The sequence below is a fragment of the Trachemys scripta genome, chromosome 19, assembly GCF_013100865.1.
Source record: "Trachemys scripta elegans isolate TJP31775 chromosome 19, CAS_Tse_1.0, whole genome shotgun sequence".
In the NCBI taxonomy this organism is placed as follows: domain Eukaryota; kingdom Metazoa; phylum Chordata; order Testudines; family Emydidae; genus Trachemys; species Trachemys scripta.
Window position 1 is genome coordinate 17,092,456 of NC_048316.1, and position 12,113 is coordinate 17,104,568.

Below are 12,113 nucleotides of genomic sequence, written 5' to 3' on the forward strand. Positions count from 1 at the left end.
GGGGGCGGGGCTCTTCCCCCTTGGACTCTATGGCAGAGCCTGCAGGCTAGAGAGTCCCGCAGGGGGCGGGGCTCTTCCCCCTTGGACTCTATGGCAGAGCCTGCAGGCTAGAGCGTCCCACAGGGGGCGGGGCTCTTCCCCCTTGGACTCTATGGCAGAGACTGCAGGCTAGAGCGTCCCACAGGGGGCGGGGCTCTTCCCCTTGGACCCTATGGCAGAGCCTGCAGGTTAGCGCCTCCTATCCAGAAAAAAGGGTTCTTCCCCTCCCCCTCTGTAGCTGACAGCCTGAAGCTAGAGCATCTCCCTCCCTAAGCCCCTCCCCCTTGGAGGTCTGAGGCGCTGGGGGTGCTGCTAGGCCTTGGCCCATAGAGTTGGGCAGCTCCAGCGAGAGCGGCGCACAGTGATGGGGCGGGCGTGGTGTCTCGCTCACCCTGGGCATGTATCCCATGGTGCTCAGCGCTGCAGTTGGGTGAGCCACTCTGTGAGCTCTTTCCCAGTGAATTGTGGGAGAACTTGTCTGTCCCCTGTGGGCGCATGGGCGGTGGTTGAAGTAAACCAGTTCCATCCCGGCACCCCCCGATTTCCAGCTGTGGCCTTCGTGGTGACTGGGGGGCAAGGCCTGGCTCCTCCCCTGAACAATGGCTTGTGCCGAACATGGGCACCCGTGCTTCTCCAACCGGGGAACGGGAGGCAGGTGCAGGGCGCGAGACATGGTGGAGAACGTTTCAGCAGCAGCTTGGTACCGAGGAATTACAGACCAGTCCGCTTCACTTCAGTACCAGGACAGATAATGGAGCAAATAATTAAGCAATCAATTTGCAGATATATAGACGATAATAAGGTGATAAATAACAGCATGGATTTGTCAAGGACAAATGGTGTCAAAGCAACCTAACAGTTTTCTTTGACAGGGTAACAAACCTTGTGGATGCAGGGAAGCGGTAGATGTGGTATATCTGGACTTTAGTAAGGCTTTTGATACTGTCTCACATGACTTTCTTATAAACAAACTAAGGAACTACAGATGGAGCTACTATAAGGTGGGTACGTAACTGGCTGGAAAATCGTTCCCAGAGAGTAGTTATCAGTGGTTCACAGTCATGCTGGAAGTGCATATCGAGTTGGGTCCCACAGGGATTAGTCCTGGGTCTGGTTCCGTTCAATATCTTCATGAATGATTTAGATAATGGCATAGACGGTACACTTATAAAGTTTGAGGACAAATGCAAAGTACTCCACTTAGGAAGGAACAATCAGTTGCACACATATAAAATGGGAAATGACTGCCTAGGAAGGAGTACTGCAGAAAGGGAGCTGGGGGTCATAGTGGATCACAAGCTAAATATGAGTCAACAGTGTAACATGGGTGCAAAAAAAGAAAACATCATTCTGGGATGTATTAGTTTAAAGACAACACTGGTCTGTTCTTAATTAAAGAATAAAACAAGTTTATTTAACTGCAAAGGGGAAGATTTTAAGTTAGTACGAGCATAAGGCATTAAAGTCAGAAATGGTTACAAGAGAAATAAAGATAAAATCCTCCCTAGGACTAAAACTTAACAAGCTAGACTTGGGTCAAGATAAAATTCTCACCACATGCTCTCAGCAACAGGGCTGACCAAATTTCAGGTCGGGATCTCTCCCAAAGTCAAACGGGCTTGTTTCTTTTGTTGTCTTAGGTGAAAGAACGAGAGATGGATGTGGAGAGAGAACTTGGGATGTTTTTGTCCGTCACTTTTATAGTTCAGTCACCCTTTGAAATGCATTTTCCTGAGGGTTGTGCCTAGTTAAAGTTCATTCCTGCTGTGTGGATGGAGTCGAGCAGTCTGGTGGTGGAAGAGGGTCCATGCTGTTGTTTGCTAAGATGCCGATCTGTTTGTTCCTGCCCTTGCTCCTTGCCAAAGAATGGCTCCTTGACAGGTGATCGCCCATACATTTTGATGCCCACTTGGCTAGATGCATCAGCTTGTCCTTTGTCTTTAAGAAACATGTTCACTCCCTCCCCAGAATTGTCTAGCAAACACTTCAGCCATGATTTCAACTTAAGTCCATAACTGTATTACACACTTTTCATCATATTATTGACCAGTGAGTTATTAGTTTTCAGATGATACCTCATAAGGCATATTCTGTACAAAGATTGTTACAATCGGGCATAGGGTGTGAACAGAGGGGTGCATTCCGTCACAAATACCTAGAACGGATGCAATGACGCAGATCAAGCAGTTGGGCCTGGCATTAAGGTTTGTGCCCGCCCTTCATTTTGGGCACACTTCTTGCTGTACAAATTATGTAAACACTTCTTTTCCTTGCCTCCCTTCACACAAATAAATGTGTCCATTTATCAAAGGGGTTGTCTCTATATTCTCCCTGGTTGTTGCCTTCAGCTGTTGTCCAAATAAAGGGCCTTAAAACTTTTCACTATCTTTGCTGGAGATGTGGTGGAGAGAAATGGTAGCCATGGATGTATAATTTACTTTGGGTATTAGTTGAGCCCGTAGAACCTGCTAAAGACTACCCATTTATCTCACGTGAGCCAGTGTCTGCAGGGTGGTGGTGGAACGACCCTTCATTGTTTTGAAAACACATTGTACATTTGGGCTCAAGAAAAGCTAAAGGAAGTTGCTGGAGTTGCCAACAGGTTCCATCTCCCACTGCATACTTCTAGTTCCCTGAGTTGTCTATCTTCCCCCACCACCTTTAAACGGCCCTTGGCTGGATTGGAACCAGTGACCTAGAGGTGAACAGGCACCAGCTCCCACCTTCAGTTCAGGAGTGATTAAGGCAGAAGAAAGATGGCGTAGGTATTAGGGTGCTCACTGAGAAGACCCATGTTCAATTTCTTGTTCCACCACAGACTTCCTGCATGACCTTGGGCAAAGCACTCCCCCACTCTTGGCCTCAGTTCCGATCTGTACAGTGGGTATAATTGCCCTGCCCTGCATCACAAGGCTAATACATTAAAGCTGTCCCTAAGACAGTATTTTATCAGCAGTGCCATGTCTGGGTCCTGCTTGTCTGGCATGGTACTGGCTACATTTTGTAGTGTAGTTTCCCTTTGAGTTGTTGATGGCCATATTGGGGGAAACTATTCTGTTGTCTGATTTTTTTTTAAAGCAATAAACAAAACATTTAAAACAAACTTCCATTGACCTCAGTGGGAGCAGGAGCAGGCTGAATGTTAGTAATTGTCTTGTTCAGGTGCATCCCAATCATCAGTTGTTAATACACTGTCCACAGGAGATGTGATTTGTAGGGCCAGGCAATGGAAGGTACTGAACACCCTCAACTCCTATTGACTTCAGTAGGAGCTGAGTGTTCATCAGCTCCCAGGATCTGGCCTCACAACCACTCAGGTTGAAGTTGGTGGGAGTTTTAACACTGATATCAGTGGGACCAGGATCAGAGTCTTAATTTACCCCAACAGCGATTCAGTCCATTAGAGCATCAAGGAATCCTTGCACTGCAAAGTCAAGGGGGTTAATGTAGTTTGCCAGGCACCCCACCACCGTACACCAGCCCTCCCCAGGCATTGAGATCAGCCTAGCTAGTTCCAACGGACTTCCTTTTTTGGGTTGTTGCTGTGTCATCCAAGATGTCCCCTGAACTCCGTCCTTCTGTGAAACATTCCTGGAGCAGGGAGCCAGGTCCCAGATATAAGCAGAGGTGGTGAGCTAATGGAAGTTGCCAAGGCTCCATCAAAGCATTCCCAAGCTCCTGCGAGCGCTGAATCATCAAGGAAGGGAGGAGATGATGAGCAATGATGAGCAATTCCAAGGACCATGCAGGTCAGAAGGCGGTGACGCTCGAAGCAAGGCCAGTAATTAAACTGGCAAAGGGACCAGCAGGGATAACTGGTAGGTTTGCTTAGATGAATGTTTAATAAATAGGACATGACAGAACACACGTTACTGTGTTCTGATCATCTCATCCATGCATCACAAGAAGCCTTAGATGGCACCTTAATATTTAGGATCAGAGTTAAGACGGTCTGGTGGTTGTTCAGGATGAAGGTAAAGCTACCTGGGATGTGGATTGTGGAAAGGAGCTGGAGGCGAGATTGCAAAGGGGAACTAGAGCTTATGTGGGGTGATGTTGAATGACTCAACTGCTCTTTCCTGGCTGCCTGTGGTTTGCGTCGGTGGGAAGTCCAGGGAAGCAATCTTAGTATGTTAAAGTTTTGTCAGAGAATTTCCCAGCTTTATAAATGGATGAACATTGATCGTTCTTCCTGTGAATGGCCATGAACACGGTTGTGTATTATTTCTTGGATGGCTCCTATGCCCTCCTGAGCTGCCTGGTATGTCCTTCTCCCACCATAGAGCCCTTTCCCCTCTACTTCACAGTAACCCCACTGCCCAACTCCAGAACGTTTGCCCCCCCCCCCACATTCTGCATCTAGGCATTGCTGTAATACACAGTATTCCATGTCCTGCTGTTACATGTCTCAAGTACTTTGAGATGCCCATGTACAAAGTCCCCTAAGATAGTGTAGTTGCAGTCTATGCATGAGCTATTTATTGATGCTGTAACTAAGGTCAATGCACAAGGCCACTGGCTGGCCCCTTGGCTTCACAGACAGCTGCAAGAACAATAGGTTTGCAGCAGGAAAGGCAAGTCTGAACTCACGAGAGCCCCATCAAATCCTATTCTAAAGCTTCCACCGAGAGTTCTCACAGCAGGAAATAACAAAATATCCTACTTGCTGCACTTCTCTTGCCACTGGACCCCAGCTCAAGAGTTGGACGAAGTGAACAGAACATGGGTTACCACAGCTACAGCATATCAGATGAGGGGTAGTAATTACGTCCTCCCAACAGCACTACAAGCAATAGAGGGAGTGAAAACTGAAAGCTCCACAAAGGAGAGCGGAGTTCTGTTTTATGGTTGCTCTTAGGAATTTGGTTCCGAGCAGTCTGTCTACGGCGCTGACACCAACCCACTAATCCCCAGCTACTGAAGAAACTGGTATTAACCTGAATCTAATCTCAAACTGTGCTCATTTTCCTTGTAGTTCCAGTCTTGATGCTCTCTATAGAAATCAAGACTTTTGCCTTCTCTCCAAAGATAACAAGATGGGATTAGGAATTAAATTTAGCTCTGGAGAAATCTAACTTGTGCCACATTGTAGAGAGACAGGGCACTACGTTGTAAAAGAGCTGATAGCTGTTCCGAAGCTTGAGTGCACCAGTGAAGCTGGAGGATGTGATGTAGGAGGAGATCTAAATAGATGGTGATGGACCATTCCTGCCCCTGAGGTCACGGTCCAGTGATAGAAGGAAAACTCATCTCCCTCCACTCAGGGATGTGCACGCAATGCTGTCTAGCGCTCAGTTCACTTAAGTCTCACCTAAAGACTGTTTGCGCCACCACCCCCACAGCCTGGGCCTTGCACAGAAACAGTTCATTTCTGTGATTTAGGAGACCTCAAAAGAAAAGGGAAGTGTGTTTTGCAGAACGGAGGCAGCTTTCCACCCACCCTGCTGCCTAAATCACAAGTTGTAAAGGAGCCACTGAAGGCCCCTCTGTTTGGTGTGTAAGTGACTTGAGGGTTCAGGATCCTACAGAAATGTTTCTGATTAGTACAAGGTACTTTAGGACTTTTGACGGCTTAGCCCATTACAGTGGCTCTCCGACTTTTCCAGTCTAGATCACATGAAGAGAGCCTGACTAAGATCCATGATAACTGCATGAACCATCCTGCCTCCATCCAGTTACTTACCATCCCAGGGACAATTGTGACCAGTTACTCTGCTGGAATTACCTGTCCAGGTAAGCAAGGTAGCAGTAGCTAGGTTCTAGTGCTTGTTTACTTCCCCCTCCTTAATAGCAGAGCCAGCCTCACAGAGCAGCCAGAGCTCTGAACACCCCCATCCCCCGCCCTCCGAAAGCACTGTTGGAGCCCCCCTTTTAATTCAAGTCATTTTCACATACAGGGGAGGAGACCCTATTTCAATGACCTGCCCAGTACATTAAAAGCATATTATAGAAACCCAAACGAGGAAACTATATAGGAGTCAAGTAGTTTCAATCCACTCTCAGCAGGAATAAACCCATTCTCCTCCCCTCCTGGTGTTGTGCCTCTTGGGTGTGTTCTCACTCCAATTTAGATTGTAAACTCCCAGGGGCAGCTACTAGAGCCCAATTTAGCCCTGGGGCGCTCCAGGAAGAGGGCACATGTAGTTTGAAAAAATAAAACGGCATTTTAAAAAGTTTAACACATTTATTTAAAATACAATTTATAAAATGTTTTTCTGCATACTTAGGAGCACTTCCATGGGGAGACAGGCAGCTGTGTGTCCTGTGGCAGACGCACACAGCTTTGCACTTCTTACCACCCGAATACACACACGCACACGCATACACACACAGAGAACCATAAAGTGCCCCTAAGAACACACACAAAAAACCCTATAAACATGTATTAGAACAAGAGCTCTAGCCCCTCTGCAAACAGGGCCTTTGACTTATCCCAACACTGATTTCTGGACAGGATCACTGACCTACTGTCCACCTGGAAGAGGGGGCCTAGTGGTAGGTTTCTCCAGGAACATTGCCCCCCCCCCGCCCGCAGGTTGGAAGCATCCTGACTGACCATGCTTTAAGGATGAATAAACTGGAGGGGGGTGCTCTGGTTAGCTCCCCCCCACATAATCTTATATTAGTTATGTGAGGGTGATGCTGGAGGACCGGATTTTGTCCTATGAGCAGCTAGCAAGGACGTTAAACCCCTGATATACAGGATACCAGGTGGCAGAAAAAGGATACTGTTGTCCTAACATTGGCAAGATATCAGAAGCTACATCAGGAGGCTTTTGCCAGCAGCTGGCCATCCAAAGTAATAGCTATTTTAATTATCGATTAAGGAAAGGCGTGGTGACTACACAGTTATTGCTAATGTCTTTTCCCATCCTCTTCTCTTCTGCCCTCCCCCATCCAGCTACTCTTCCCATCAGTTTCTCCTTGCTGCCATGAGGGAAAGATGTTCCCTGTGAAGCAGCTGCTCGTGGCTTGTACAGGTGCTCCTGCAGCACATTCCAAGCCCTACCTGAGAGGAAGTTAGGTAAACATCAGATTACAGTCTTATAAAACCACAAGGACTTGAGCCCAACTGCAGGCCTATGGAACATCTGTACACCTGTGCCCACCTCTCTGATTACAGCAGAGTAAAAAAAAAAGTAATCCTTTAACAAGCATTCCATGGACTCACTTGATTTAGGGAATCGCAGGAGGGCAGGACAGAAAAGAAATTCAGTTAAAAGATCAATGTTCTAGTAGATTTCATCTTTTGTACACAGGTAGTTTATTTTAACCAGTTGTTTGCTGTATTTCTGTACATGTCTTGGTTTACTGTATGGGAATCTCCCATACAACTCACTGTAGGCAGAGGTTCTGGTCAGCTGCTTCCTTTCAGGCAAAAGAGGATGGGTTCAGGTGCCCACTATTCAACCTATTAAGCACAAACAGTGGCCCGTGTCAAATTGCACCTGTACAGAATACATCCTCCAAAACACCAACTGTGTGGAAAGGCAGCTTCTGGAAACACAGTGACGCAGACTAGCCCACGGTCCTGTTAGGTGAAGGGACGATCTAAATCCTTCTTGGCCTCTGGCTGCTGTCACAGAAAGATATAGTCTGTTTCTATGCCACACAGGCTTGTCTACAGTACCAGGTCCTATCGACATGCTGAGACATCTCTACTACTGGAGCCTTTCCAGCATACAAGATACATTCTTGTTGCCCCAGCAGAAGGAAGCTTTAGTGTTCATCTAATCCCTTGAGACAGTTAATATTAAGAGTTGATCAGCTTCCTTGTTGTCTAATATACAGTTAGACAATGCAACAAGACAGTATAGGGCACAGGAGAAGCAATGGAGTAGCTATATTTGACAGCTTGCGACAGCTGACTTGGTGGTACCTTAAACTTCTCCTTCCTCGGCCAGGAACCCTTCCTCAGACCCCTTTCTTTTTCTGGGGCTGGAGGACAGAGCTTAGCGGAAAGCCATTTGTTACCACCAATGCATGAAAACAGGGATTTTTTTTCCAAGCTTTATTGAACATGGTTTGTTCCCGATGTCTCTGATTTCTAGAAGTAAATGCATCAAGTACAGCACTGGAATTGTACCATAAGCCATCGGTCCATCACAAGCCACTTAGGGTTCAAACCTTTGGAGCAGTGGTTGCTCAGCCTCCTGCCACACGGCTTTCCGACAAGCACATGCTGCACAGAGCCAGGCTCATTCCCATGTTTTCCATGCACTAACCGGAGTGGACCAGTACAGTATTGAACTAGTCTATTCCTAGCTTGTAAACCTAGATGCAACAGAGCCCTGTTCCTTCACCCTGCTTTCTCTGCTGGAAGCAGCAGGCAGGCAGTAGGTGTCTCCATGGGATCTGTCTACATTCCCTTCTCCCCAAATACAAGAAATGTATTACTAAGTTTTTCCTCAAGCCAGCAGAAAACTAACCAAGCTTATCACAGGTGCAGTAAGTGAACTGGGCCACTGGACTCCACTGGTTTCTGGGCCCAAGGCAATTAGAAAGCCCAGGTACCTGGAAGTCCCCTTCCATTTGCTTGGCAGCAGTGGAAATACAGAACGAGAAGCTAAGCTTGCCAAATCCTAGCCATTATGTTGTGGAAATTCCTAGAAACTCCTTTTTTAGAACACTACCAACTACCTCTCTCAATTAAAACAAACTAAACAGTTAAAACCCTTCCCATGCACTTGGTTTAAAGTTGATCTGATTTACAAACAAAAAACAAAGATCCTTTGAAACAGAACTCGCTCAGAAGTGAGAGAGAGACAACATGCACATTTGGGGAGGCTTCCCATTCTTCTTTTCAATCCCAGGTTAATGAGTATGATAAACATTATTGCTGGCGCTAGCTTCAACTGAAGTGGCACACACGACTCTCTGCACCTGTTCAGAGTCCTTAACGTACCCCCCCCCTTCCTTTTACAGTGACTTGGGACAGCCCTCGTCGGTGTGCCAATCACAGTGGGTGGAGCAGGGGGTCACAGTGCATGGGGTTCAAGGTCACAGTGGGCAGAGCAAAGGGATCACAGTGCAAGTAAACCAGGTAGTTCCCTCTGCTCAAGTCCATTTGTCCACCACGGCAGTGCAACCCGTGGCAGCGGACCCTGCTTTCGACAGCATGATCGCTTGCCCACATCTATCTGCGTTGTTTGAAGCCTTGTGAACCATCAGGACCCAGTGGCTGCCGTATCACATTATTGGATGGCCTGGAATCTTCTGGCTGGGAGATCCTTGTTGGCCTGCAGGAAAGAAATCAGTCTTAAAAAGGAAGACGACTTTTACCTTACCCCATGCAATTCCAACGAAGACCGGGAAGAGTCCTTCAGTGGAAAGGCACCGCCACGGTGAAAGAGCTGTTGTCAGTGCTGCTGCACTCTGCAGGGCCTCACAGGCAATTGAGAATTGACTAGTGCTCCATTTCCCCAAGCCCTGCTCTTCAGCAGCCAAAACCCAGGTAACTTCAAAGTCCAAGTCCCAGTCCCAGTCCCGACCCTACCCGAGTGGAATCATCCTGCTCTGGTTTTCAATGATGTGCCTTTTCCCACCCCAGGCAGCACCTTTTTTTAAAAATTGCAGTCCTTTGGTCTTTGGAAAGAGTGGCTGCTGTGTCTGTTCAAACGGGACTCCAGTTTAAGTTGGTCCCCCCCTCCAAGGTTATGTTTAGTTGGAGAATACACTGGAAAAGGACTACAGAGCCAATGTGATGTAGATCAGAAGGCAGGGCAGAACATACAATATGGGGAGGGAAAGTGCCTCTGGAGCAACTGGTCCAGCCCTCTCCAATGGGTGATAAAAGCAGCATGGCTGTGGGGAACGTAAATTCAGCTTGTTCCACACCACGTGAGTCAGGCTAGCCAGTTCAGCTTGATATCCACAGGCAAGACTCAACTCGGTAGCCCCCTTGCTTGGGGAAAACAGTCACATTTTGTTGAAAGGTTACGCTCCCCGAGTAGACAGTCTCGGATCTGTGCAGAATTATTTCTAATCCTTTTGTTTTACTATTAAAGATATTTGTATGAAATATGGCAAGTCCTTCCTTGCAGAGTCAACCTGCTCCTGCTGCCTATTCCCCTGGTTATGTCAGAGAAGGCTGTGTCCTCGATCTGTGTCTAAACACCTTTGCTTCCGATAAGCATTTGCTTTCATTTCTATGCATTTGAGCTATACCGGATCACATGTGCTAACAGGATGCCCCCACCTCTCAGTGGGCTTTATCCTGCATGTCATGTGAAATATTAGGTATTGGCATGGCTCCTCTTCCCTCTGGAGGACTATCTGTAGGAAATTGTTTGCTGAAGGACTTCCTACAGGGGTTAGTTCAGGGATGCAGCTAGAACTGCTATTAAGCCCAGCCACTCTCACCTGTCTAGAATGGGTTTCTCCTGTTCCTCTTCTGGGCTTGCGCTGCCCAGAATTCGTTTTCTGGCTTCTGCGTATTCTGCCTCTCTCTGTGCCAGAGACTTTACCGGAAAAGCTGGTCTGCTCGCAGAGTTGGGGTTACTAAGCACACCGTTAGTTGTGGGCCTCTTTAAGATCCTGATCTGTGGAGGAGGACCTGAGGGAAGGCTGTCGTCCTGAATGACAATCGGCACTTTGGGAGGAGATTTTGATTTTCTGCTGTTTAAGAAAAAAGACACAAATATCTAATTAGTATCTGTATCCCACTGACAAAGTGTTAACTGCTGTGAATGGGAGCCCTGCCAGACGGATACCATCTTTATGACTAGGTGGTGTCTTGCAACAATTAACCTTGTTATAGTTGCAACCCTGATACTGTAGTAGAGAGTATGCTTATTTGAGATTTACCCACTCAAGTCAAACGTGCAGGAGGGCAGAAGACAGACCTGGTGCTTTGGTTCTTCTCCTTTAAAAAAAGGGGGGGGGGGGGAGGGGGAGGGGGAGAAAAGGAGGGGTGCTAGGACACTGACCAGAGAATCCTACTTTCAACTGGGTGGGATGATTATTAGAGTTTTTTTGCTACCAGTTCCAATCTTAAAAATTAAAGCTCAAAAAGTTTCTGAGTTGGTGTGTCCCAAGCTAGCTTGTGAATTCTTTGAGGCAGGGAGTATTCTATAATTTCGAGAGGCATCTGGCCCATTCCCGAGTGCTAAAAAAAATAAAATGGAGGCACCTACAATTGAAGATGTATGAAGGAAAATGTACTTAAGTCATCTCAGGATTTGTTACAGCATGCATCAGCATTTGACAGTCTCTCTCCAGCCCCTTACTTTCTGGAATTATGTCCCCACAACCCCACTTCACAGATTTTTGGTACAGTCCCTCTCCCACCTAAAAATCACAACAAACAAGTGTGTTAGCTTAGGCATTAGCTTATTGAACTACCAGAAAGCTGAACCAAAAACTGACACTCATCAGGAGTTTAGAATTTTTGGGGGAGGGAAGGGAGAGGAGGTAGAGCAAGCAGGAAGCTATAAACCCAATTCACATCACTGAGAACAGTGACAAGTGATAGGTTTGCGGCAGCACGGGATGAAGTATGAGCTTTCCCTCTGTGTGACCCTCCCAAGCCAGAATCCAGGCACAGAAGTCTCACTGACAGAGCACGGCAGGTCAAAAAAGGGTTGGTACATGAAGGGGTTACTTGGCTTTCACCCATTTCTTCATTCTACTGCCCAGTTTGGTTTTTTTGTTTTTTAAATGGCTTCCCTATAGGTGTGGCTAGATCTGCTCTTGAATACCCTACTTCAGGGATCAAATGATCGCCAATCATCTTTCAGCTACACTGCTCTGGATTAGAGGTGCCACAAAGTGACATTACATAATACAAGCTCCCCATTTCTTAGCTCGAATTGGAGGTTAGTTACCCACTAAATTTGATGCATCTAATGCAATTTACCCTCCTGTGCCAACTCTCTGAACTTGCAAGTGTGCAACTCCAGGCAGGGGAGCCTAGTTCAAGAGAGCAACAGAGGGTCCTGTGGCACCTTTAAGACTAACAGAAGTATTGGGAGCATAAGCTTTCGTGGGTAAGAACCTCACTTCTTGCATCTGAAGAAGTGAGGTTCTTACCCACGAAAGCTTATGCTCCCAATACTTCTGTTAGTCTTAAAGGT

The 12,113-nt window shown here is 46.9% G+C and overlaps 1 protein-coding gene and 1 long non-coding RNA gene across 2 annotated transcripts in view; one reads left to right on the forward strand and one right to left on the reverse strand.

The window, feature by feature from the left end:
• Positions 1–120: 120 nt before the first annotated feature.
• Positions 121–2,349, forward strand: LOC117867944. Its single transcript, XR_004643539.1, has 2 exons — positions 121–227; positions 1,680–2,349. It is a non-coding gene; the product is annotated as an uncharacterized LOC117867944 (long non-coding RNA).
• A 3,854-nt stretch (positions 2,350–6,203) lies between these two features.
• Positions 6,204–12,113, reverse strand: part of SZRD1 (SUZ RNA binding domain containing 1) — a gene marked incomplete in the record, with an annotated part of 18,628 nt that continues 12,718 nt past the window's right edge. Inside the window, 2 exon segments of the mRNA XM_034753320.1 lie at positions 6,204–9,278; positions 10,402–10,656. Coding sequence (XP_034609211.1) covers positions 9,176–9,278; positions 10,402–10,656 — 358 coding nt within the window.